This window comes from Amblyomma americanum, chromosome 5 (assembly GCF_052857255.1).
Source record: "Amblyomma americanum isolate KBUSLIRL-KWMA chromosome 5, ASM5285725v1, whole genome shotgun sequence".
In the NCBI taxonomy this organism is placed as follows: Eukaryota; Metazoa; Arthropoda; class Arachnida; order Ixodida; family Ixodidae; genus Amblyomma; species Amblyomma americanum.
The window spans coordinates 196,366,312-196,394,214 of NC_135501.1; the positions used below are offsets into that span (position 1 = coordinate 196,366,312).

General features: G+C 45.3%; 2 protein-coding genes across 3 annotated transcripts; one reads left to right on the forward strand and one right to left on the reverse strand.

Annotated features, from left to right (window-relative positions):
• On the forward strand, nt 1–17,166 carry sll (adenosine 3'-phospho 5'-phosphosulfate transporter 1). Of its 2 annotated transcripts, none has more exons than XM_077666292.1 (4): nt 1–375; nt 4,237–4,397; nt 7,301–7,585; nt 15,911–17,166. In XM_077666292.1, the coding sequence occupies exons 1-4, from the start codon at nt 204–206 to the stop codon at nt 16,532–16,534; spliced, it is 1,242 nt and encodes a 413-aa protein (XP_077522418.1). In that variant the 5' UTR covers nt 1–203; the 3' UTR covers nt 16,535–17,166. The 2 variants fall into 2 exon arrangements, with proteins under 2 accessions (XP_077522418.1, XP_077522419.1); XM_077666293.1 differs by having other exon boundaries at nt 341–478.
• mldr (mitochondrial ribonuclease P catalytic subunit) lies at nt 15,543–27,737 on the reverse strand. The gene is made up of 6 exons (XM_077666291.1): nt 27,286–27,737; nt 25,029–25,409; nt 24,380–24,424; nt 22,985–23,234; nt 21,067–21,206; nt 15,543–17,122 (listed from the first exon to the last, which is right to left on the reverse strand). Exons 1-6 carry the CDS (start codon nt 27,735–27,737, stop codon nt 16,783–16,785), a joined length of 1,608 nt encoding a protein of 535 aa, XP_077522417.1. The 3' UTR covers nt 15,543–16,782.
• Between the last annotated feature and the right edge of the window lie 166 nt (nt 27,738–27,903).

The following is a 27,903-nucleotide window of genomic DNA, read 5'->3' on the forward strand; positions in this document are numbered from 1 at the left end:
GCAATTTCAATCCTCGCAGCTGCTGGCTCGTTTCGTTTTCATTGAGTGTAGACCTTGACAAGAGTACGCAAGAGTCTAAATCGAGGGAAAGGAAACACAATGGGGACGGTGCGCGTTTTACAGCTGGCATGACGGTGCTTGTGATGCTCGTGGTAGCAATCATTTGTAAAGTGTGGTAGCTTGCTTGTAGGCAGCAGCCGCTCATGGCTCCCGCTTCAGTGGTGCCCACGACTGAAATCGGCGACAGCCTCTGGACCAACGATGACAACTGGGTACTGCGTCTGGTTGTGAATTTGCTCGGCTACGCGACCATCATCTGCCCGGGCGCCCTGCTCATATGCTATGTGCGGAGGACCAAGTGCTTGGAGAACCAGGGCAAGTAATTTAGCGCCGGTGGCCGGTCGCCCGTGACCGTGCCGCCTCGGATGCATGTCACCCACCCGTGCCGGCTTCGGCGCGGGACAGTTTATTACTTTACGTAAGCAGTGATTTTTTTCACGCTTCGCATATGCTGAGATCCTGGGAGCGCAGATTTCGAATAGGCTATCTCCGCTGCACATTTTTTTTTCGTCCGTCTAGTCGTAAAATTGCGGCAATAAAAACGGCGCGATAACCATATGCGCGCGCAACCAACTTCATTTTGTTGCGTCGCTGTTACTACACCTATCCGACAAGAATCGCTTTTATTTCGACGCTGATATCTCAGCGCTTGTCAGTGTACATAACCGATTAACTACAGTTTTAAGCTCTTGCTTATTAGAAGCATTCGCGCGCCTTCACTGGCGCGACAGAGGTATGCAGAGAGTTTGCACTGCTCTTGACGTGACTTTGGCATGTGGTGGCGTGCTCTTTTCTTTCTTTGCCTGTCTGGTTTAGCTCATGAAAGACGCATGAAAACGCATGCGTCTAGTGCATTAGGCATTCTCCAGCCTTGCGTCCGATTCTTAGAGGTCGTGGTTTGGCGCAGTGCCGAGCGCGCTTTTTACCATATATAGGACTCTAGAGCCTGTGAATTCTTACCGTTGCCTGCCAACGCGGCGCATGCGCGCGTGGCACTGTCAGGTGACGACAGCTGTTGGCGGGAGGCTTGACGCACAATGCTCACCCTGCGCGCATATATCATGACGAAAGCTTCTGTTCATTTTTTTTTTACCGCAGTCGCGAAGTGGTGTATCGGCAGGTGCGCACGCAAGACAAATGAAATAAAACGAAAGCGGATCGCCTCTCAGTTTTCTTGATAAACGCGGAAGCCCGGCCGTTAAATGTGTTAACGGGCAGCCCTTCAGGTCTTTACTGCGCTGTATGTTTGGTCTCGAGGATGTTGCATTTTTCACTTGTACAGTTGTCGCGTACAGCTGAGCATCTTTTTCTACTTCTACACCTACTTCACCCCATCGTTTGGCGTTCTACTTTTCTGTGTCCTTGTGCCAGTTTTCTATAACGAGGATATATGAATTTTTTTTTCGGGAGGTTGCATTATACCTGCGAGTTTCGTGTTACCGTATGGCAAAAGTATACGATTTGCTGTATTACAAAAGTGTTGCCTTCATTAGACAGGTTTGGGGGTCGCATTAAGTCAGATTAAGTATCGTTTCTGATTTCAGACTTCAGAGCTTTCACCGTTTGCTTAGGTTGTCTTCCATCCGAGGAAAAGTTTATTTTTGAATTTTCACTTTCCGAGCTCTGCACTTACAATTGAAGCCGGTGTATACTCCAGTAGGTACAATACTATCACAGCTCTGCAAACTCTGCAGTTATTGCTACTTAATGAGAGTGATGTGCAAAAAAACTGAAAAGGACAATATGCGTATCGCTCAGTATGAGTGCTGCACATAGGTGAGAGTGTCAGGCATTGCAACAGCTGAACTGTACACAGTGGAAATTGCTGTCACTCAGCGAAATTTCTGTTTAGCCACATTGATACACTACTAAAGCACCCGACTAAGAGCTGTCATGTTGTAGGCCATGCATAACACCTATGTATTTTATCACTTTTGTCACTTTAATGCCGATTGTTAAATATAGTGTTATATATGATAAACTGTGTCATATTTGCCACCATATGGCATAACTGAAACTCGTTTACCCCATGGCCGATGAATATTGCCGAGAAGAGGCTTTTAGTCAGCATTTTAATGTGCTAAACGAAAGTGGATAGTTGAGATCGTTGTTGAATATTTTTGGTCAGGAAGCGCCTCCAAAATTTTTTTTCTGCATTGGGGCTGTTGATGCAGGTCGCAATGCAGCACTTCCTTGTTTACAAGAGAAAGCCTGGGGGCTTCTTTCTTTGTAGTGCATTTGCACTAGAGCTTCCAGTCGGCCACTTAGCCATTGTATGTGAGGTCCCTCTGTGTACCCATTGGGTTGTGGGTAACCTGCCCTTGTGACCTTGTGATGCCATCACAACCTGCTCACCGAATTTTCAGCAAAGTGACCACTGTGGCAGATGGCAGCTCAGTCAGTGATTGGTCGTTGAGAGGTTGGTCGGGAATAGCAACCCTTGTCTCACAAGCCCCACTAGTGGTAGCACCTGCCATCACAGGGCAATGGTGCATTGCTTAACTGCTGCACCAGTGTGCCAGGAGTGGTATGGGGCTCCCAGGGATTTATGAATGTAAAGTAGAGAATGACCAATTCCATATATATTGTCGCTGAGCTTAAGTGTCCCTTCCAGTGAAACTGAAACATCAGAACCGGAGTGAGGACCGAAGTGCTAGCGCACCAAATTCTCATTGGTCTGAACCAGGCTAAATTGTCTGTCATTTCTTTATTTGTGTACAATGCAGTGCATGTGGATCGAGTTGTATTTTATTGTAGCCAATTGTTACGTCATATAATATGTCATTGTACTACCATGCCTAATCAGAATATGCTAACATCTGCATGCTCTGGAAATAAATTCAGTTTTGTTTAACCAAGTTTGAAAGACTTAAGTGGGTGCAGAAAAGGGGCAAGGCAGGATACTTAATTGCAAAAGTTTCATTTAAGCATAGGTTGTTGGTGGTTAATATTATTTTAACTGCAGCGGTGGCCGAGTGGTTGAGCATCTGCCTCGCATGCGGGAGGTGCGGGGTTCGATCCTCAGTGCCGCTGGGTACCCACCGGTGATACAGTGGGTACAAGCTTTCCCCTGGCATGGTGCTCGGCTTCATTAGGGTGAAATGCTTGGAAAATGGGTCTTTGACCCCACCTTGAGCAATACTTTGTTATGGCGCTCTTTGGCCATAGATGCCCTTGTGCCATAAAGAATCCATAATCATCGTCATCAATATTATTTGAATCCATGTGCACTTTGCTGCAGATGCTTGCATAGTGTTATTTCTTAAGCAGGAACATTAGGCCACTGCCCTATGCAATAGACCAATTTCACCACACTCACTATGCATGTCCTCACTTGTAGCCCTCACTGGTTTACTGCTGGGCTTAACACTGAGGCAGCCTTGAGTCAAGTACCCAGTCTAACCACTTTGCGGCTCATAATAAAGGGATCTGCTTATCAGTGCTTCTCGTAACCAACCCACTGGTTTACGTTTCTTAAGATTTTTGCGCCAAAAAATGAATGAATGCTACAAGCTTCAGCTGTATTGTTTCTCGTCAGTGAGATAAGTGCAGGAGACACCAGTCAAAATTATTTAATTAAAATTTCAAGTTTCTTGAGAAATATGTTCATGCTTCCAAATAAACTGAGTTTAGTCGGGAAACAAGATGTACCTTATAAGCAAGGCAGCAATGTGGGCTAGTTGGTTGTACATTTGGTGTACCTTATAAATCTGAATTTAGAGGGTACAAGCATGCATATTACATTGCCTTTCCTTTCTTGATAACGCTCCTCCATGCACAGTTCCATGCTGCTGCCCGCGGATGCAGGATCAGATCCCAGCCACGGTGGTGACTTTTCGATGGAGGTGAAATGCATAAGGTGCTAGTGTGCTGTGTAGTGTCACTGCACGTTAAAGAACCCCAGGTGGTTTAAATTATTCTCGAACCTTCCACTTTGAAACTTCCTTCTGTCACTCCCTCTTTCATCCCTTCACTCATGGTGCAGTTTGAAGTGTCCACCAAGAAGTGAGACAGTTACTGCACCCTTCTTTTCCTTGTTATCAGTCTAAGAGCTACAACTGCCAGCGTCCTTCACGATGGTTATGGTGCAGTGAAATTCCAATGACATCAGTTTATTGATGGTGAACCTCACTGCTAGTAGCAGTGTCAGAGCATAGTGTTTCATATCGGTTGCAGGAGGCTTCTGTGGTCGGCTGCTGCGTCTGTTTGTGTTGGGACATGAGCCGGATACCAAGGCAAGCCTGGAGCTGGGAGGGGGCTCTGAGTCTCCCCGACTGCCAGCCCGCTCGCTGCTGTCTGAGGCGTTTGTGTTGGCCTACTGTTTCCTGGGGCTTCAGGTGAGGAACCATACTCACTTGTCTGGTGATGGCAACAACAAAGAAACAACAAGAACAAAATTTGTGAAGTTTGAGGCAGTGAAATAAAAAAGAGCAAAAAAAAAAAGGGGTCATATGCACTTGACAGTGGTGTGGTGGATATCCTAGGGATTGCAAAATTATTTGGAGGTTCATGCCTGATTTCTTGCATTATAAGACTGCCTGTGCTTATCTTCTACTTAACTGTCAACACGGTTTAATAGTTATGCCTTGCCAAAATGTTGTAAAACAAAAGCATGAAACATGGGTTGTGTGGTGTCGAACAAGACTTTTTTTATTATTATTTGTTCCCAAAATTTTGCGGGCTGCAGAACAGGATTGATAATTTTTTAGAATAAGCCTAATGGCCTGTTTGCTTTGTTGCTGCTTTTGCATTTCTTACCTATTTTAATTCATATTTTGCTTGTCATAATGGTTCACAGTTATTGTAGTTCCTGCTGCAATCTGCAGTCAACTATTTTGCACATGAAGGTTTGACTGTACTTTGACGTACAGTAAAAAAGTTTTCGGGATGTGGACCTGCAGAAAAAAAGTCTTCATTGTTGCACTAGCCAGTCAGCTGGTGTTCTTCCGAAGGATAGAGCACGCATGGCTTCTTTGTGCTTGTGTGCTTTTCAGTGACCTACTTTACCTGACTGTGCGGAAATTTTTTTTCCCTGGACCCCCATCCCTCACGCTTTGTCTATGACTCTACATCTGTGGCAGTTGTGGAAGCAAAATGGATCAATTAGTGGTAACCGATAGACAGTCGATACACCTAATGAGTGCACTGGAAAATACAAGCAGTAGGAAAGTGCTACAGCAGGCAACGCAGCTGAGGCTGTGGAAGGAGTGCATCCGTGAAACCATATTACTCCGCCACTTGTCATCTGTCCTTCATGAAACTCCGGTGAGTGTATGGACAATAACAAAGAGAGTTATCAAAAGATGTAGTAGCACTGAAAATCACTGCCGAAGCTGTGAGGCGCTCACTGTCCGCCCTGTGGCTACAATGTGTGCTACGTATGAACTACTTTTTGGGCACAAATTGAGTTGGAGTGATTGACCCTACCAACCGTGTATCATACCGCCACATGTGATTCTCGCTTCTGGAAGTCTCGATGAGCCGCAGGACAAAAATGTGGCGAGAGGTAAAACAAACTTCAAAAGATGCCAGTCATGGCACTTAAGGTTGGTCGCAGCGAGAAATATGCTTGTGTTCACTTTGGTTGTATGGCGAACTATATTTTGGGTGTGGACTTAGCCTATGCAAACAGGCACACTAGCTTTGGCAGCATTGCCAGCTATGTATGAAACTGAGTATGGCAACTCAAAAAAGCTTAAAATCCTCTTGTGTTAGATGAAAATTGTTCTGCAAAAATCTCCCCAGTGGAGCTCACATCAATGAAGCGAAATGCCGCGCAGCTGTGAAACTTGGCATAAAAGGGTAGAGGCTAAGCACAGACAGTAAAGGTTTCTTAACACCTCGTGAACTCAAGAAAGAAAGCCTCCGTGTTAGCTGACCTTTAAGGTCTCAGCAAGCATTCATAAAATGCAAACAGCATACGGGTGCTTGAAGCCTATCCTGTTATCATAACTCAAGGGCCTCATGAGAGCATTCTATGTTGGTTGAGCACGAAACATTTGTCTGGGGACATGCTACGGATGGCCTGGGCTGGCAGATATCAATTGGTGATCCATTATAAAGCTGACAGAGGCATGAAATGCATCTGTCTCTGGTAGCCCAAAGAGGAAGAGAAGTCTGAAATGTAATGGAAAGGACACGTGTGAGAAACGCCAACAGGGCGGCTGTTAAGGTATATGCAAAGGGTTGCACGAAAAGGTTGTACTTTGCAAGAGGCAAGAATTTAGAAAAAAAAATTGTAATGTCTTAAATGAGGTGAGCTTAAAAGGCGAAGTTGGCAAAATTAGGTCTGTTGGTATTGCTTTAAATTATTGACAGTGAGCAGACAGGAATACGGAAAGCGAGGAGTTTTCTAACACACATACACATGCACACAGTGGCAGCTGCAGTTCGATGGCGGCAAAATGTAAAAAAAAACGCCTGTGTGCTGTGCGATTCAGTGCACATTTAAAAAAAAATACAGGCAGTCACAATTAATCCGCAGCTGTTCATTACGGTTTCTCTCGTAGCCCTTATGCAATTTCAGGATGTTAAACCGTACACACCGCACGTCCCAAAAGCCATCATACTTTGAAAACAAGGGGGAATGCCATTAATAATTCCTTCTCTTCCTAAATGACACCATTGATTAGAGAAAGAAATAATGGAGCAATTATTTAGGAATGGGGAAGGCGAGGGGCTCATTAATGCATATGTATATATAGAAAACGAAGTCAGTGGACTTAAATACCAATAAAAGCATTGGGGGAATGTTATTATTTTAATTTATGCTTTTGATTAGGAAAGAAAATAATTGATAATATTTAGAGACCAGAGACAATTTTATAGCAAGTTTTAGAAAAGGCGACCACAAGCTGTTAGTGGAACTGAACGTTAGAAAAGATGACCACATGCTGTAAGTGGGAATTGAACGTTAGAAAAGACGGCCACATGCTGTTAGTGGGTACTAATCCCACCACCTCCGCATGCCATGTGCAGCGTTGTTGGCTTCTTTCGTATATATTATTATAAGTGGGAATTGAACGTTAGAAAAGACGACCACATGCTGTTAGTAGGTACTAAACCCACCACCTCCGCATGTGATGTGCAGCGTTGTTGGCTTCTTTCGTATATATTATTGATAGCTGCGATTTAACTGCGGCCGTCTGAAGTTGTTTGTTTGTAATACGTTTGCAATATATCCCAAGAGACAACCCTCTCATCAGCTGGTGCCACCTTCCTGTGCTATTTCTCTGCGCAGGTCTCCTACCTGACCTGGGGTGTGCTGCAGGAGAAAATCATGACGCAGAAGTACTACGAGGTGCTGCCGTCCGGAGGAACGGACGGCCAGCGCTTTGGCGACTCCCAATTCCTGGTGTTTGTCAACCGGGTGCTGGCGTTCACGCTGAGTGGGTTGTACCTGCTATTCACTCACCAGCCGCGGCACTTGGCGCCCATCTACAAGTACTCCTTCTGCTCCTTCTCCAACATCATGAGCAGCTGGTGCCAGTACGAGGCGCTCAAGTTCGTCGCCTTCCCCACCCAGGTGGGAAGCCACCTTTGCCGACATTTGCGCTGGTAGTTTTGTGCGCAGTGGTAGTGGCAGGCGTTAGGGTCTGACAAATGCAGTGCAGAAATCGAGACAAAGGACAGAAAGATGACAGATGCGAGCGCCGACCTTTCAATGATGGATGTTGAGTGCTCGTGTCTGCCTTGTATCCCCGACCTTTGTCTTCCTTCCAACAAACCAACCAGCAAACTGAAATCACTACTTTAGGACAGCCATTGGGTTTGTGTTGTACTACTGAGTATGAGGTGGCGGGTTTCAATGCGACCACTGAGGTGGTGATGCTTTGATGGAGGCAGAATGTTTAAAAAAAACTTGTGCAGGGAGATTTTGATGTGCGTTAAAGAACTCCAGGAATTTGAAATCGTAATAGGAAGCCCTTCATAGCGTTCATAGCTCGTGGTGCACCTCTCGCTGAAAAAAATTAGATAATTTACTATTTTCGTACAGTAAAATCCTGTTAATTCAGGTTTCACGGGACCAGAGAAAATGTTAAAATTAACAAAATGCTGAATTAGGGGACCGTAGAAAAAAATTCACAACAAATTGTCCCACATCAACACACCTTTAATTTCTTTAGAAAAAAAATTTGGACGGCGCTTAAGCTTCGCTTTAAGAGTAGACACAATAGCGCCTTCACCTCCTTTTGTTCGCCCCCTGGTGGCATTCACGCACGATGGAAACTTTCCACACATTCCACCACGGCCTGCTCCCCCTGGTGGCCGCCGCAAGAAGTCGTCACTTTTCGAATTCAAAATTATCGATTACAAATCACCAATTACAGACTTTGCAAAATCACGAGTATCAATTACCAGTCATAAAGTGCATTTAATTACTGAGTACCAATCCCACTTATCGATTAGTTATCGATCACCAATCGACTATCACTGATCTCCAATTACCAATCACCATTGCCGATTACCAATCCACAATCACTCACCGATCGCACATCGATTACTACACTTCACGACATATTGCACCGCTGCATATTCATACACACATCTCAAAAACACATTACTAAATCATACACACCACAACGTGTTCTTTAGGTGCCCCTCTAACATGCCTGAACCAACGATCCTTTGTGGCCTCTGTGTTGCTTAGAGGGCCTGGGTTCAACCGCCAGTGCCGGCTAATTTCCTTTAATGAATTACTTCTGTATTCTGAAATGCCATATATACTCGCGTAATGAACCCACCCTCATTTTTGCCGGTGAAAATGTACTTTTTTTTAACAGTTAGCTTTTGGTGCCGCATTCCTCAGTTCTGGCACTGTCTGCTGTGCAGACCTTGGCAGCACGCCAATAACATCACAGCTTGTTTATCTATCTTTTCACAAGAGTTTGTGTGGAAGGTGGGGGGAGGGGCTCCATTAACTTGGCAGAGTGCCAAGACGTTGTGCACCCTTTACAAAAGCACCGGTGCGCTACTAAGTGCTTAGAAAGCCGCAAGCGCTCGAGCATCGGACAGGAGCGTAGCAGTTTAAACCGGAGCCCTATAAAACATCCTCTGCACTGAAATACTATGAAGCAAGCATGACCTTCAGACCCGCAGGCGACGTGGCGAGCTCGAGATCGGGAACGGAAATGCCTATCCTCTCACCGTCCTGTGTTTTTTTCAACCTCGCGTAAACAACGTGCACCTGACCTTGAGGGCAGATGTTCAGCATGTTCGCTTTATCTCGCCACAATTTGCCACCGCCACCGGCAGTCACAAAATTGTCAGATTGCGCTGTGGTACAGCAAACAGCTTTCGAAGTGAACAATGGTAAACACTGGCGATGCGAATGCTTCTGACTGCATGCATTTGTTGATGACGGATGGACGGGCAGCCGGACGCATATGAAATTTCGACTCTCCCTAAAAAAATCTGTCAAAACTTTTTTCTGCGTAATGAACCCTCCCCCCAAATTGATGTCAACTTTAATGAAAAAAAAAAGTGGGTTCATTACGCGAGTAGATACGATACCTCCATTAGAGGAACCTCCTCGCCAATTACGGCTTCATTTGGACCCTCACCAAATTCATTAGCTTTAACTGAAACTTCTGGGATTTTTTCCGACTGACACAGGACGACGTACGATGCCAGGTTTTCAACAGAACAAGCTCCTTACACTATCGCGAAAAATTTGTAATCTTTCATTTCTTTGGGTGAGAAGTCTGCACGCAGTAACTTTTTTTCACAGTTCTGCCAAATGGTGTAGTGCACGCATGCTGTCGGATGAACAAACACTTCTCACGTAGGGCACTCGGAGCATCAACAACATTCCCACTCCCAGACACACACAATAAAGAGAGAACACTTTGCATACACACACATAATGTAAGATTAAATGAGTACAGGCTCCACAATAAAAGGAAGAAAGCTGACATCACAGTCTAAACTGTGCACGTAACTAGAAAAGGAAAAAGAAGAAAATGGCGGAGCGCAGCAGAAGACAGCAAAAATGGCAGCCGATTTGTGCAGTGAGGCCAAATCTGAATATGTGCACTAGCACAGTGTGTTTCGCAATTTTCACATCATTAAACATTGGTACGTTGCAGTGTTTGTCTAGGTGCCTCACATGCCACCTAGGTCACGTGACCTTGCATAGTCATCACAACCTGCCGCAGCAACACTATGGTACGCTACGGTGTTTGTTTAGGTGGCTCACCTGTCACCTAATCATGTGACCTTGTGACGCCATTACAACCTGTGAAGTGTGCGTGTGCGTGCGCACGCACCTGGGCAGTGGGCAGGTTTCCCACCTACCAGCAGCGGGCTTCAGGCAAACGCACAATGGCTAAATGCGGGGAATGGTCACTCTAAGTGCTAGTGCACTAAAAGCCTGTGACGTTATGCCTTTTCATCTGATGGTCATTGTGATGAGTGCCAGTGACGGAGCCTTAAAGGGGTTGCGAAACACTGCTTGCACGTATGCTGGCTATACTTGAGATGGATTCTTTATGTCACACAGATGCTGACTCAAAAAGAATTACAGGAATCGATGCATAGGAATGGGAGTTATTCAATGAAGAAATTTCAAAATACAAGGAAACAAAATGCTGCCCTCAACTCAATTTTTGCCGGCTTCCCATTTCCATTTCACTCTCGCAAAGACGACACCGGGAGGGACCAATCAAAACGGCCTATCTGAGCACGTCGCGAAAGTTTGCACACCATGGTTGCCTAATCACTGTAGCTCGTTCTTGCCAAGGCTGGTAGCATCGGTTTTCATGGTTATAACAACCACTTGAACGCCCAGTTGACCCAGCGATGCTTCATCGTCATGTCGACTGCGCAGAAGGGAACACTGAGCAGTGACGTTCCCTTACTTATGGATCTGAACTCAAGCACGAGACACTGCGACGCCCTGCGCAAGATACTAGATACCTTTAGTATAGCGTGTACCATGGCTGCTACTAGGAACGCGCCGATTGGTCACGGCGAGCAAGGCGCGCACGCTGTTCACGGGAACATGGCGCCGCCCGGCAATCCTCCACAAGCCGACAATGTGCACCGTTAAATGTGAAGCGAATGGCTTTTTTCTTTGCACCCTTCCTTGGGACCGAAACAAACGCTTGTAGAGTGCAGTGGCTCGATCGTATCGATTCCACAAAGCCGTTCTTAGATATATAGAGAGTAGCCATAAGTACTGTGCGCTAGGTCGTAGGATGTGTACAGAGAGGCATAAAGTCCATTGAAACAAAAAAATAGCCAGAGCCTCTGGTGGTGTATTTTTGTTTTACTTGCTTTACAGCGCTTTTATCTAAGGCAAACAAGTTGGTTTTGCTGATGTAATATAAAATGCAAAAAATTGGCAAAACATGTCTCCATTTATTAACACAATCTACAGTATATTTACTACTAGGCAAAAGCAATAACAAAACAGCGCGTGAGCTTTTGGAGGCCTATCACATAAAAGATAAAGGTGATAAATGTATTAGCGACACTTCCGTCAAACTTTACAATAAGGAAAAGTATTTTCTGCGCACCTGTTGTTGATCAGGAGTTGCTTGGATATACCCCCTCTATCAACCTCCTTGTTTTTTTGATGTGATTTTGCATATATAAGGCACTTTCGCACAAATAAACCCAGTTGATAGTTTGCGCTCTTTCTGTTCCTTTGGCCTTTCCTGTGGTTGTCTTTTTTTGCGCAACATGGTTTCTTCAAAAGTATATTTACTGTTCGTCCAATCATCAAGCTCCCACTAAGTGATGTCATATCCACTGCTAAAAACCGCCACTGTATGGTGACACCGTCAGCGCCATGAATTTGTTCTTGTGAGCTAATTAAAATATTAAAAACTGGACCATACACGGTTCGACCGATGCTAATAGCATCACTATAACTCGTTCTATGCAACCAACAGGCAAAACAGTGCACTGATTATGTGTTTCGGGGCCCCTTTAACAGTTCGGTCGGACACCAGTGATACTCAAGCTGCAGTGGGCAGAGTTTAGAGTTGCTCACTCACTATCATCAGCACCCCGTCTCCAGTGCTGCATGCGCATGTGAGCTCCGAGGACTGTTCGAATTAACCAGTGAACCAAAGGTGTCACTCGGAGTGTGCAGTTCGCTTAGTGCACTACTAAATCTTAAAAAGGAGCTATGGGGCCGTGGACAAATGGCACAACTTGGGAAGGTGTTGTAAACTCCTTTACCTTGAATAAACGCTTCTTACAAGTGAATAAATGTTTTACCACCACCACCAGTGATTCTTGGATCCAACAAAATTAAATTCCTTCTTCATATTTGCATCCTATAAACTCGTGACACAGACTACTTGGAATAGCGAAAAATTAAGTGTTAGCATTATATGATAAGTGCAGACAGCTTGTAACCTATGTCGCAGGGACCGCGAAAATCCGCACTATAACAAAAAATTGGCGGTGTTAATTAGCTCTGGTTAACCCTAGAGTGATGCGATAGCTACAGCTGGCCGAGTGGATCTTGCTCAGTTGAATTGCAAAGTCAGTCTTTTGGTGCTCCGTTTCGCTGGGCGTTCCTTCTTCATCTTCATCCCACTTGACACGGCGCATGCGCACAGCTGTGGCAGCTCAGTTTCGCCGGTGCACCGTGCTGCCAGCAGCAGCAGCTGCTCCGCACCACGCGGCTGGTCATGTGACCAACCAGGTGACGAGCCACGTGATCAGCCACGGCGCCTGCTCCACGTCACGTGACCAACCGTGTGACAGCATGGCGGCGCCGCCACGCTGAAGGCTCGAAATGCTACCGTAATGTAGCTATCGCTACAAAAGTTTGTTTTTTTTTTTGGGGGGGGGGGTCAAAATACACGCCAGATGGGTAGCTTCCCTTTCAAAAATCCCTTGTTTATTAACAAAAAGCAACCCACTAAGTCCGCTACACGGTTATATGTAGTAGTTTTAGCATACCGCATGCAGCGCGACCATGGAGGAGTGCGATAGAAGCTATTTCATCGCGGAGTGGGGTGAAGGGTAGACGGACACATGGTGCCGACAATGTGATGACTGCTGTTCCTTCAGAAGTGGCAGCGTAACCAGTTGGGTGATTATAGAAAACAACATGCTTGAAGCAGTGGCTTCGACCGGTGGAAGTCTGTGTGTGAATAGCAAAGCGAAATTTAAAAGCATAACCTAAGCAGTGGACTGTTAGCCATCATTGACACAATTCATGCATTCACATTTCCGTTGGATCGATCATAGAATGCCGCGTAATTTTTTATGTGCCTGTTTTGCATAGTTAGCGGCAGCGCGCATCAGAAGCCCCTGGCGCCGCAGGAAAGTGCACTTGCTGTTTCGTATGGTAACCGAGCGGATTTCAAAACAGCACTATAACCAGTACTTAGCTTTGCGCGACCACGAGCCCTATGGTAGGCAGACCGATGGTTGGCAAAAACTGCATTATATCAGGTTCCGCACTCTATGCGATTACATTATAAGTGGTCTCCATTGTAATGGCAATGTTGTGCAGTTTTTTGAGAAGCCTGGGAAGTGTCTGATGCGTTGCAGCGTCCGGATTTGTAAATGCCGAGACCTTTTGCTGCCGAATAGTGTCTCATCCTTCGTGTTTTTACTTTGTCAAACTTTTGCCCTCCTAGGCTCACTGCTTCAATGTAGTGTCTTATAGCACTTTTCTAAGGCATGAACAGCATGACAACCAACCTGTCATTCTGCGTCATATGTCATGTGTAGAAATGTTCAGTGTGAAAGTCTGCATGCAAGGAACAAACAGTACGGGAAGCTTCTGTGCCCATCTATGGCAAAGAAAACATGCAATATTGAAAACGGAGCACAGTACGAAACATCTGAAAACATTTTTTGCAACACTGCTGGACCACTCCTTCATTACGCTATCCTTGTTGCAGTACTGTTGCTGCTGGTTGTCATATGATTATTTGAGTATGTACAGTACTGTTCCTCCTTTTCATGAAGCTCATGCCATTATATTTGTTTTATTATAAATTCCATTGCAGTGTACCTCCAATCAGGTTTCGAATCTAACCGCAGCGGTGGCCTAGTGGTCTGAGCATCCGCCTCACATGCGGGAGGTGCGGGGTCCGATCCCCAATGCCGCTGGGTACCCACTAATGACACAATGTGTACAAGCTTTCCTCTGGTTTGGCGCTCGGCTTACTTTGTGCGCTTGGCTTATTTTGGGCGAAATGCTTGGGAAATGGGTCTTTGACCCACCTTGAGTAGAGGAATTTGGAAACAACCTTGTGCCATGGCGCTCTTTGGCCACAGATGCCCTTGTGCCATAAAAATAGCCAGGTTTCGAATCTATATACTTATTGCTACTAGGTAATGTACCTCTCTTCGTTATGTCTGCACCTACCTGTATGATAGACTACAATAAGTAATCTTGCTTCAACTGCAGCTATCATTTACACCTATCTTCACCTCTGATATCCTCTTCTGTTAATCTTTTGCATCTTCAGCACAGGCCTTAAAGCAAGTCACTCGAAATTATAAATGCTGGTGGGTTTATATCAGGATTTTCAAGCCACTGCCTTCCACACATGCTGCACAAGTGCCTTACTGCAAACACTGAACTTCCTGAAGCCACCTGCGTACAGTCGTTTGTTTACACACTCGTCTAGAGTGCTCGAACAGTGCACTCTGTTGGGCATTTATTGCAATCGCCGCTTCTTGACGGGCCCAGTACAACTTTTAAAGACAAGCGGAGTTAAACACTATCCACCGGAGTGTACATGCTGCACAATAACGACGGGTTTCGAGCCCCAGGCCGCTCGTAGATGACACAGGTGTTCTCCCTGGTGCATCGTTCGAGTGCTCTAGACAGTTGTGTGCACAACTGTACTATTGAACTTGGGGTTAGCTGCAAGGTAATGCCGTTCTCCACAAAAAAACAGTTGCCACTACCACAGCCGTGTACAGATATGTGCGATGTTTGGTAGTATGAGCGCTTTATGGATGTCGGGTTGCAGTCATTTGGGCAACTTTCAGAAGAGCGATTGTAAAATGGACGAAGTTGTCAGCACAGTTTGTGGAAACTCGAGTGGATTCCATGGCATGCCTTTTTAGGTCACAGCTGTTGCGAACGACACTGCCTGACATTGGCAGGAGGAGAAAAAAAATAAGCGAGCCGGGGCAAGTTGTTGCAGCTGGCTGTGTTCTAGCGGATGCAACTGTTTTGCACACGGTTCCCTGATGTGTTACGAAATGCTAGAGATCACTGTGATGCCATGCAGACTTTTGCAAGTGCACTGCTATGGCTCGACATTTTTAAATATACTTAAAAAAAAAAAACTTAAAGATGCAGGATTTTTATGTCACAGCAGCAGTTTCACGAGAATAATTTGACAATTTACTCAGTTTGCTACATCAAACAGCAGTCACAAAACTGCGATGCTCTCGAATTCTCGCCAGAAAATTTTGAATCTAAACATGTTTTGCAAGTCACACAAATTTGTGTGCTCCTTGCTAGCCACAACATGAGTGAAAAAAAGATAACGAGCCGTAGTAGTTTTATTCATTGTTAACAGTAACTTTAAAATAATTTAATAACTTGCTACTTTTGAATTATATTTGTGAACATTGAAGTCTGAGCATATTCATTCAATCAGATGCAGCTGCAATGCGTTTCCTGCAATGCACATGAGAGAAAAGGCAAGAACTTGGTCTAGCTGGTACTTAAACTTTAGATTTCGCTTGACTGAGTGCTAATGCAACTAACAGACTGAACAAAGGCGGATATGTCGTCTCTCTCCTCATTTCTTTCGTTGCATAAGCATTGAGTCAAATCGAGCGTGAACTTGAGAGCGAGCTTTTCCGTTGTGATGGAGCTCTAAGGTCACATTTGTGCTTGCGACAACTGCAGGTTCTGGCCAAGGCGTCCAAGGTGATACCCGTGATGCTCATGGGACGCCTGGTGTCTCGCAAGAGCTACGACTGGCACGAGTACCTCTTGGCCCTTGCCATCTCGCTCGGCATGGGCCTCTTCCTCCTCTCCCGTTCCTCCGGCTCCTCTTCCACGTCTCCCACCAGCAGCAGCCTCTCTGGACTGATCATCCTCGCCAGCTATCTCATCCTGGACAGCTTCACGTCCAACTGGCAGTCCGAGCTGTTCCGCACGTACCGCATGAGCTCGGCACAGATGATGTGTGGCGTCAACTTCTTCTCGTGCTTGTTGACACTAGTCTCGCTGCTCCAGCAGGGAGCACTCTCTGCCTCAGTGCGCTTTATGTTCCGCTTTCACGCCTTCTTCTACGACTGCCTGCTCCTCTCCATCTGTTCGGCCACGGGCCAGCTTTTCGTCTTCCACACCATCGCGCAGTTAGGGCCTGTGGTGTTCGTGGTGGCCATGACCGTGCGGCAGGCAGTAGCAGTGTTGCTTTCGTGCTTGATCTACGGACACCGCCTGGGTGCCCTTGGCATCGTCGGTGTTCTCGTCGTGTTTGGTGCCGTCTTCGCCAAGATCTACTTGCGGCAGCGTGCTGGTTGACCTGCGATTCTTCAGTATTGCCCGGTTGTGCAACTCCCCAGGGGACAGCCTGGCCCTTCGTCGTGGCTGCACCTATTGCAGCCCAGGGGACTGAGCTGACGCTTGCTCTCGGAGCTCTGATCTTGTGTCAGCTGCTTCATGCTCAAGACACCTGTTTGCAGCAAGCGTGACCTACGAAGTGTTTAATTCCCAATTTCCAGCTTTCATGACACAAGGACTTGCTTGAACAATTCTACGGAGTTTCGCAACTATGACGAAGATTGAAGAGTGGTTGCAGGTGCAATGCAGAGCCACTGTACCGGTGCTGAAGGCGAAGGCGTGGCCACAGCTGTGTCATTTTCCTCCGTGTGTGGCACATGCCAGCCATCTGTGGAGCTTCCCTGCACCTCCACCTTGTAAGAGATCGCCGGTATGGGGGCGTTGGTGCCCCACTGCTCCTGGTGCAGGTGGCGCCAACGCCTAAACAGCTCCTGGAGCCGTGGATCGCCGAGGCGGAAGCGGTGCTGCCGCATTAGGTCACGCGACACCACCAGCGTGCCCGGTCCCCCATGTAGTGCCGCATACAGTAGAAATGGATCGTCGTGTGATCTGCAACGCCCGAAATAAAGATTCGTGTTCAGTATTGAGCAGAAGGAGTGCTTATGCTCATACTTCCCCTTACCACAGGTAAATAGCGCATTATTTATAAAAGCACACCCACTGTAAAGTTTACGGAATGCGACTTTGGAAAATAAATTTTAGTTTTTGCATCCAGGGCACCCTACTAAAGAGTTCATGGTGAAAGCCACCGCAGTGGCTCAGTGGTTACGGTGCTCGGCTGCTGACCCGAAAGACTCGGGTTCGATCCCGGCCACGGCCTGTGTACTGTGCAGTGTCAGTGCATGTTAAAGAACCCCAGGTGGTCGAAATTTCTGGAGCCCTTCGCTACAGCGTCCCTCATAGCCTGAGTCGCTCTGGCACGTTAAACCCCTGTAAACTAAACCAAAACCAGTTCGTGGTGAACTGCGTAATTTGTACACATCTACTCCAGACTACATCGAAAGAGCGATAAAATAGTTTTTCACTTGTGTCGCATTCCATAAACTTCTGATTGCTGGTGTAACTACAGTGCCCTAGTTCGGGCCTTATTGCAGGCAAAAGTTATGCATATGAAAAGAAAATGGAAAAAAAAACATCAGTAGGAACTTGGAAAACAAACATCAATGAGAAAGGTGTGAAGATATATGCAGTGTCATAAATCGAGCAAGAACACTAAAAAATAGAGGTATGCGAATATTCGAAATTTCAAAGTTCTCAGAATATTATTCACTACTCCATTCGATTCGCATTGCACTATTACTATTCGAAGTAATTGAACCTCTTAAACATTCAAATTAAGAAATTCCTGTTCATCTGAACTCTTGGCAAAACATGTGCTCACTAGTTTCAGTAACTCTCGCATGTCACATCAGTTCACTTGCCGTTTCCTCATAGAATCAACAGCTAGCATGTGTGGTAATGTTAAGCCTTGCATTGAAACAATGCGCTGAGGCAACAGACTGCTGTCGTGGTCGGAAAACTTAAGTGTAGCGCCATGTGGCACGCCACTGCGGCGTGCCACGATGCAATCTGAAATTGGCCGGTGACGAAAGTGAGTGGGTGCCAAAGATCCTCTCATCTTTGATCGCGATAATAAGAGCGCGGCATGCAAGGAAGCGGGGCTTGCAGAAGATTAGTGGAACGCATGCGTTGTTGCCATGCAACTGCTTTCATATCGTCCACAACCTTCTATCATTAGAATCCAGAAACTGCGCATATTTAGCCACAGAGGACACAAATATGAGAGAAACATATACCTCGAAGCCAGCCCGTGCAACCCCACGGCGTATGTAATCTTGTACAGGGGGATCTACTTAAAGTGAAAACGCACCCTGAGTGTGAGCATGGTGTACCCGCGTACTCGTGCGTTCACGCTAAGTGTGAATTGCCCTGTACACTACAAAAACAGAAAGGAATAAAAAGGGAGAAACTAGTGCACTCCCTTTTATAAAGGGGAGTGCATTAGAAAACAGCTTACTCCCATATAGGCGTTTTCTTGTTTAGAGTGTACATCGCGGCCCACGCGCAGGAAAATGTAAAGACATGGCGTGGGTGGGGTGGTTTCGTTTTCGCGCCTCCAGTTTGTGACAGCGTTTGGGCTCATTATGGGGCTTGCTGTCCGGCAAAACCAACATGCGAGGGAGGGTGAACGAGCGTTTGGATTGGCATTGCACAACTGCCACTCTGAATTCAGGAGCACGAGATAGCGTGAAAGGGATGGTCCTGCTCGCGTTGTAGATCAAGCAGGTTGCCCGCAGTCGTGTCCGTTTCGTGAACTGCCTCGCTACGTTCTGCCAGTGTATTTCCCTGCACCTTGCTCGTCCAATAATCGACCGCTGATGTCACTTCTCCATTACGGAATTAAGTAAGCTCCTTTCGTCATAAACTGTCACATTCGTCTTTGTTCACTCAATAATTACGTATATAATTGTCAACAGGTTATTAGCTAGTCTAAAACAAAATTACTGCTGCTATTACTCTACATGATTCCACCTCCTTCATTTAATGCTTGGTAAGCCTTGCACGTACAGGTAAATTATGCTCGTGATGGGTAAAAAGTAAAAAACAAAATTTTTGAAATCAATCTTTCTTTTCATTGCTGCATTTTGTGGAAGAGCATTTTTTAGTTTAAACTACTTGTATTTATATTCAAAACTATTTGGAAATTCATAAGATTTGATCTGCAACCAATTTAAATTATATGTATTAACTTTGCAACCACAAATTTAATATTCGCATACCCCTACTAAAAACAGACCAACCGTATCAGCTAAAAATTGGCCATCGAGAGTGCAGGCTAAAACACACAGTGACTATTACAATGAAGAATCCCATGAGGCTGGAAAAAATCCTGCAGGTTATATGTATATAAACCTGCTTACTAGTGGAGCGGCAACTTTCTCAAAGGAGTATAAACGCCAAGTTTTCAGTTGCACGTTTTCTTTGCAATGGTGCGTAGGACATTAGTACACATGGGTCATCGCAGGAATTTGCCTACAGATGATAATTTTTAATTGAATTTCTTTTCTCATATGTTTCAGTTTCAACAACCACAAAGATTGCAACATCAAAAGATTAGTTCCAATGGTGGCAGGCATACAAAACAAAACTAGGATATAATTGCTGCTTAATTGTTTCAATTTTACTGCAACTTGTGCACAATCCTGCCCCAAGAGCCAAAATGACTCCTAATGGTAAACCGGCTAAAATAGCCGTTTTTGTGAGCATTGTGAGACAGGAACCAAACTTTGACGCTGTAAGCCATCATTTGGCTGTTGAGACCAAAACAAACTATGTGGGAGAAGAAATTCGATTATAAAAATGTTATTTATTGGGTGTAGGCGTACTCCATATGATGATTTACGTCTACTGATGTCTTGCACGCCGTTGCACAGAAAACACATGACCAAAAATTAGTGTCTGTACCAGCACCTTTAACTTGTAGGTGCTTAGATTTTGAACAAACGGCGCCAAAAAAACGGGACACGCCAAAAGGCACGCTAGCAAGACAGCGCCCGACTTGTCACAGCTGTGCCTTTCGCTAATCTGACCCTTATATGCTGCTTCTTCAAGATTAATCATCACCATCATATATTGAACCCGTAAAGGGACACTGAGGAGAAATTGAAGTTGGCTTGTATCCATAGAATACCAGCTCCTGATCACAAAAACGCCACTCTTCCTGAAAACAAAGCTCTTGTAATGTAGACAATAGCAAGAACCAAAATACAGGTATCGCCGCCACAGGCCAATCTCGCAAGTACAAGCGTGATGACTTCCTAGGACAATAGGCGCCACCATGGAGGAATTTTCCTTACTTCATGGATGTCACGAATCTCTGAGGCTTGCAAAGGAAGGTTGCGCACCGCACCGCTACCCGCCAGAAATCACGGAGTCTCCGTTTATGTTGCGTTTCACGTCACTCCGTTCTGTGTCGTCATAAGAGTTCTCCGTGTCGTCATAAGAGTTCTCGAGTTTGAATCGGAGCGGCGGGAAAAAATTTTTCAACTTCGAATCCAAATTTCTTTGAAATAAATGCATCTTTCGCTCCCGGATAAGCGTCAACAAAGCCATGAAATGCCGAACTATCAGATATTGCTAACAAAAAAATTTTGATAGGGTTCTCCTCAGTGTCCCTTTAAGGACCCTATACAGGGCATTAAGTAAGGGGGGCAGGGCGATGAACATAGAACGATGCATGAACAAAGCCAAAGGGGTTGAAGCAACAAAAAGGAAATCTAGTAAAACAGATATAAGCATACAATGAGAGCAATGAGGACAGCAAATACAATCAGTAAAATAAAATGAGGACCCAGTTAAAGCAGTTACAAAAAAATGCAATCGAGTAGAGTAAGGGGTTTACAAATGAGTTGCTCAAGTACATCAAACTAGGGGTGAGGAAAGGAATGAATGTGAAGCAGCTGTAGTATAAAGCAAAATTTTGACTGACTCACGTGTCATTGGCCAGGTAGCGGAGGCAGTGCTTCCAGATGCGGTCCATGATGTTGGCAGGCCACTGCAGCATGTGCTTGCGTCCGACGACCAGTACGGCTTTGTTACGTTGGACTGCATAGTGCTGCACCACTTTCAGCAGCTGGAACAAAAGATCGCATGTTGCAAGAGAGCAAGGCCACTAAAAAATGAAAAGTCACTCAGAAAAGAACCTGTTATGGGCACCGTGGGCAAACCCCAAATAATGACCGTAATACTAAAACCTTTCAGGGACTGTGTACACACGGCTAATTCACAGCTTCTTTATGAGTATGCTACAGGTAGCAGTGATTTTTTTGTTTCAAATTAATTTGGCACTCTTCACTTTGCGTCTGAGGTGCTTTTGCATGCTCGCTAGCGGATGCAGCAACTATAAGTACCTCAAAACGATGAGCTTGGTAGGACGTCCTTCAACGTACTCATGTGAAGAGACTTTGTCGCCCATAATAATATCATTTTCATCTACATTTCTAACATCATATGCATTTTCAAAAAAAGACATGCGATCTGCTGATCCCTCAAGTGCCCTATTCACAAATCCTGGAGTTTCAGCGCAACAAATTCCAAGTATTGTGAAATTTTGTACAAAATTTTGTGCGTACCTGCAAAAAAAAAAAAAATACTAACTGTTGGTGTTTTGAGTTTCGAACATGAATAATCTTTTTACTTGAGGCGCGCATAGAGTACAGTAGACTGATTAATTCAAGCTGCAAGGGACCAGAGATTTTAGTTTGAGTTATTAGAAGTGTGCCTTAACATGATCAAACACAATGTGATTTGCTTTATGGCTACCTATGCCTAGAAATACCATTCTGGGATTATTTCACTATGCAAACTTAACCAAAAGCATTAGCACAATATAAAATAAGAGTAAAGTGCACTTATATGTTTACTCAACCAGAAGTCTCTAGCTAGTTGTGTGGTTGAAAAAGCTACCGATTATGCACCAATAAAGTATGCGTGTGATCACGTCCGGTCCACAACCGGGTCACTGCCGCCTTGTACGGCAGTTTTCGTCCCAAGAGATATCACATGACCGTTCTGTAGGGACCACCTGTCCTGTCAGATGCCACTGCAACTTACCTCCCACTACACCCAACTTGGTGGCTTCCATGCAAAGTGCGGATCAACCACAGAAGCGCGGCGTTACGAGCTGGTGCCCAACGTTTTCATACTTTATAATACTGCCCCTTTCCTCCAGCACATACACCGAGAGAGCGTTCAGTATAGTTGCTGACCTCTTCACGAGGAAATGTGGGAAAATTAGTGACAATAACTTCGAAAGACAATTTGTCTTGAAAATTAACGTGTAACAGCATATCAAGCAAGCCACAGTAGCTTACTGTAGTTTAAGTAAAGTTGGAACGGAAATAATGCAATAGTAATTGATTACATTTCTGTAATTGTTCAGTTACTTTTCTGGACACTGCAATCATTTACATTTCAGATAGAGTAATTGTAATCGGTTACGTATTTCTTGTAACGTGCCTAAGACTAGTGTCCGTAAAGAATGTTTACTTCTATGAGCATCAGCTTTTTCATTACAGCGTTTTAGCACAGCGTTCCTATACACCAACGCCATACACCGCTATCGTAAACCACTAATTCCAGCTGCCAACAGTGCATGTGCAGATGGCAGTTGGTGGTACCGGTACATGGTAATGCTATGCTAAAACTTTCAATATTACTTTAGGCATAGTGTCACTTGAATTCTAATCGCTGTTTTAAAAATGGGCTCTGTGCATTTTCTTGACTACAAACGTTTAGTTTCTCTTACATCCAGCACCGTCATAGATGTGCTGCTAACCCTGTGACTGCAGCTCTTTGTCGCTTGCTGCTTGTGCGTACTTCCACTGACACTTGCTTGCAAACGACACACACCTGCTGTGCTTTGAGCCGGGGCGTGCCACCCCCCATGAGGGCGACATTTAGACCGTCCAAGACCACCGTGTAGGCCGGAGCACGGTTCAGAAAGTCCCTGAAGCGGTTCAGCTCCTGAGGGTTGCTGCTCAGGTAGGGGTCGTCGCCCTCCAGGCATCGCTCCAGGACGCCCTGCCGCAGCTCCTCCCACTCGGCACTGCTGAGCTGGTACAACTCAAGCTGGCGGCCACACCGACAGCAGCAGCCATCCCTGCCAGAGGCACGTGCCGGGTGCTGCGTGATTTCCCGGCACCAGATTCGGACTCCTCCGCAGTCGCGGAAGAATGACGATCAAGTACAATGCATTGTAAGGCAACCTGAGGCTCTGCTGCGTGAAGACTGAAGCACTAAAAGAACACATTTCTTTGTTACAGGGTAACAAATATAGTGCGGTAATGGTAGCTTAGACGTGGCTATTTCCCGCATGCAGAATGTGGCTTGCAACGGTTGTTTCATCAGCTGAGGTCAATCTCATAAGCTATGTTAAAAATAAATAAGCAGAATTTATTTGTTTCTTTGTTTGAAACTACAGACCATGGTCCTGTGTAGGACGGTGTGAGGGTTACTCAGAGACACTGAAAATGTCATGACGCAGTTAGATACAACAATCAATGTCACAAATACAAGCACCAGACTACAGCTATCAACTTTCTTTCTATGCACAAAGTCTTACTTCAGTGAACTGTTGCCACATTTGAGCACATAAAAGACGACATATCAGCTATGCACAATCTCATGAAACACCACGTCACTTGGGCAATTAACCATGAAAAAATGCCAAAACTTCGCGGGGAACTATGCTGGCCCCAGGGTGCTTTGACAAGCCACAGATATGGCCCACACTTGACAAGTTGGTGCTGCAAATCAAACTGAAAGCTGCCATTTCCTGTGACATACATGCAGTCAGGCAAGTCAAGTATAATTTCTTGCCTACTTTAGAATATATTGCAAGCTAGTGAACTATTTAATCAATAAAAAAAAGGGGCGCGGGCTACCTGAAACAGCTGAGTGAGCGTCCCTCATAGCTCGAGTCGCTTTGGGACGTTAAACCCCCATAAACCGAAAGAGCTGAGCAATTGCTGGTGTTTTGCTTGTAGAAGGGCAGAGCATTTTGCAAGTGCTTGATTGCAATTTTATTGAATGAAGGTACGTGGAAAGTCACTTGCGGAAAAGCATCGAGTGCTGATCAATTGTTAAAACAAAAAACGCTTCGGCTCCGCAGACCCGAAATGCCATTTTAAAACAATTCAATTGGTCAATGCTCAATACTTTTCTGCCATGAATATTCCCAACCAGACAGACTTTTACCAAACCATGGATTTCATAGAAAGTCATTACACCATCACAGCTGCTCACCTGGAAATTTCAGCAGGGGCAGTACTCCAGCCAGGCAGGGCCCACCTGCAAAATGCATTCCAGCAACAACCTAAGCAGCTGCACTATACAACCATGCCTTTAGTACACATATAACCAGAGCTAATGCTGTGGTTTGCTTTGAAACTGGCTTTCTGCACCTTCTGAATGGGCCTTGACATGAGCTCTGTTTTCACACCATCTGTTTTGATAGGTTCCCATTAGCATGGTAGTTCCTGCAATATATTTAGGCAATACCAAACTGCTTTAAATAATTTTCTACAGTTGGAAGTGATCAGTTTTTGTTTAAATCGATTAGTATTGCAAAATCCAATGAGACATCACACGCCCGCTGATATGATTGATAATAACTGAATAACAGCTCTGCACTGAACAAAGAGGAATTCCTCGCAGTTTATAAAGGAAACAAAACTGGAAAGCCTAACTACATTTCAAAATTAAGAAGTTATATTACGCTGCTAGGATATGTTGGATAGCTATATCTTGAAATGTGAGCTTAACATGGGAACCTATAGGAACCTATTCAACAATACAGTGTAACTTTAGTGGACAAGATTAAGGGCTAAGGTTTCCTTTCAAAACTTGATCGCTGGTTTAAAAGCCTCGAGAGGAGCAACTTATCCGACTCAACTTGTCGTAGAAGCTAGACAGTCCAAGTGCAAGCGATGAACTCAGTGGTCCCTGATCACTACCACCCAAGTACGCCAAGAGACGGTCAACCAGCCAACGCCCCTGGTCAGGTTGCTTGTTTTGTGCTAGCGTGCAGGCAGTCATGAGCCATGCCTCCAGGGTGGAATGGTGGATGTGCAGAGGCGGTGATCCCCGCAGTTGTTCCACGCTGCGCCAAGCTGTGGAATAGTCGCCGTGTTTCAGAGCCGCAACTGCTACAGCATTGAGAGCATCTGAAGATGGTGCAGGCTCGTCAAGAAGCTCGATGGCTTTTCTCCAGAGTGGCGTCTCACAAAGGGATCGAACCACCAAGTCCCGTGTTCTCGCGTCCAACAGGCCACCACTGCGTGAAATGTTGCGTGCTTTGTGAGGTGAGTTACAAGACAAAATACCGAATTTTCATGCTATTGCATACTGAAGGAGCAACGAAGGCAATTCCATTAGGTTTTTTAAAAGGACATTGTGGACGACACCATCTGTATCTTTTTTTTCCTCAGTAAAGATCAATTGTTTGGCTCCTTGTGGCTAGGCTACGTTGATGTTTGTTCGGAAGGAAAAGACGCATTTATAACTGAGAAAATTAAATTAGAAAATGAAACATTATTTTTTCAAACATTAAATTAAAACTTGACATGGCATTCATAAAAAGGAGTGTAATTACTGTAAATAAATGACAGTGTGGGCTAGCCTCAAAGATCCATAACTAAAAAATAAAAGTCTCTGCGTCACAACGGTTTGCTCGTGAAAACAGTCTGCGGCTGCGACATCTGTATCTCATTTTATGGCCCTTTTTTAGCGTACAAAAGCTCTATTCTCAATGGCAGCCACATCCCCGTTATCAGAACATGGCAATCTACTGACACAGGCCAACATTCTATTTGTACTCTCAGTTCCTTTAATATATATTAGAAAGACACTGAAGTAAAGTCCAGTTTTTTTTTTTAATGAAGAAATACATCTTATGGTTTGCACCCACTTTTGCATCTGCACTGTAATGCTCCCCTGGACAACAACAGCTAAGACCATGCACGTCTACAAAAGCATGGGCTGAGTATGTAAAGGAAGAGCTTTCAAGAATAGGAATATGAAGTGGTAGAAGTAGAAGACATAGTAAAGGAGAATCGATGGGAATTAATTTCTGCACCAGTGGTGCCAAGTGCTTCTCATCTGCAATTGCAAATAATTTTTCTTATAAAATAAACCAATAGCTTGGCCCTTTACTTGCGACTTGACGTTTTTTTTTTTTTTGGCAACGAAAGGCATTTTAATTGCTGATAAATTTGGAGTTCGAGTTAAATTTATTATTTTTTCCCACCACTTATATTCAGGCTTGTGCATTCGAATGAGGTGGGTCCACTTAGACAAAACGACATTTTGTTACACTACATAAATCTAGTAGCGAGTAAAAACTTAGTCCAAAAGCTGACAGCAAATAACATGGAACATAGTTTCTTACAGCCTGGAGAAAGCACAGCTATGAAATTTTTTTGGCCAGGCTTTCAAAGTATCTTTTACACAAGAACCTATTACATCTTGTTCTGTCGAGCATATTTTTCCTACATGCCGAATAAAGTCTGTGGTTGTTCACAACGGATTATGTTGCCACCATTTACATTCACTGCCTCCATGCTTTTTTAAACGCTCAGGTGTATTATACGCTGGATTGGTGGAAACATCGGTATAGTTAAGCAGTCTAGAGCTAAAGTATTGCAAGAGTGAGTTCATCCGATTAGGTGATGTGATAATCTAGACTTTGACAACAATTTATCTACCGTAATCTACAGACTTTGGTAACAATTTACCAAACATCTAGCATTGTACAGCAATGATAACGTTTACCAGGCGCTTTCGGCTTGGGCAATGCAATCTACCGTCCTTTCATATTTTTCTGCAGTGAGAGAAATTTTTATTGAACAAGCAGCATCTATCTCTGTTCTCAATACACGTCTCAAGAAAACGTTGCACAAGGTCCTTTGCGGTGTACCAACGCACGAACCATGCTATGCTGTAAGCTAGCTGTGTTGCTCGTAATGGTTCATATCACTGAAAAATGTTTTGACGTGTATTTCCCTGTTTGACAATGCAATATGCTGTATAAAAAATTGAAGATTCGTAAGCCAAGCGAGAGCAGAAGCTATCGCTGGGGCACGTTTGCTAACAATACCACGTGGCCTCAAGCACGCCGGCTGACCAGACCGACAACGGTCGGTGTGTAGTACCTTGACTCGAGGATTCTGCGCAGACACGTGGCTGCCTGGTGCTCGGTAGAGCATAGCGCCAGGTAGTAGGCGAGCAGCGTGCGAGTCACACCTCCGCCGACGCCTTCCGCATACTCAAGCAGCGACTGAGCCAGCGCGTAGTCTCGCTTAACCACTAGGCAGCGCATGAGCTCGCTGCGGAACGGAGGCCGCTTGCCCGGGTTGTTCTGCTCCTCGAAACATGCCCAGTCCTTCGGCGAGAGCGGCCGCCCCTCGGCGTAGCTGGCGACTTCGGCGTAAAGTTTCTCAGCTCGCTCGACGGCCGGAAGCGGCGTCCTGCCGCACGCGCCAGACGCCAGACGAGCGAAACACCGGCGCCACGCCGCCGCCATGCTATTTCTCGAGCTGCGAGCGCCGCGAGCACGCCTACACGACATAAGCCGGCACAAAGCCTTGAATTGCAAAACTTTCATGGACCATTGCGCGCGCCACTTTTTTCCTTTTTTTTTTCGCTGACGTCGCCAACAAATCCGGCCGGCCAGCCTAGTCCGGCCAGGTTGCAGCTGGCGCTTTATATTGATCGCGCGTGGCTAGAGGTGGCGGGGCGCGTCGCGTCGCGTGCAGGGCGGGGTCGCGCCA

Bases quoted from the DNA above. Each gene is read 5' to 3' on its own strand.
- mldr (XM_077666291.1), bottom strand. From the start codon at position 27,737: ATGAAAGTTTTGCAATTCAAGGCTTTGTGCCGGCTTATGTCGTGTAGG. The intron at 24,425-25,028 runs GTTGAGTCGGAT...TGCATTTTGCAG, and splicing joins CTGTCTAGCTTCTACGACAA to GTGGGCCCTGCCTGGCTGGA. The intron at 17,123-21,066 runs GTGAGTCAGTCA...CGGGCGTTGCAG, and splicing joins CGCTACCTGGCCAATGACAC to ATCACACGACGATCCATTTC.
- sll (XM_077666292.1), top strand. From the start codon at position 204: ATGGCTCCCGCTTCAGTGGTGCCCACGACTGAAATCGGCGACAGCCTC. The intron at 376-4,236 runs GCAAGTAATTTA...TATCGGTTGCAG, and splicing joins CAAGTGCTTGGAGAACCAGG to GAGGCTTCTGTGGTCGGCTG. The intron at 7,586-15,910 runs GTGGGAAGCCAC...CGACAACTGCAG, and splicing joins TCGTCGCCTTCCCCACCCAG to GTTCTGGCCAAGGCGTCCAA.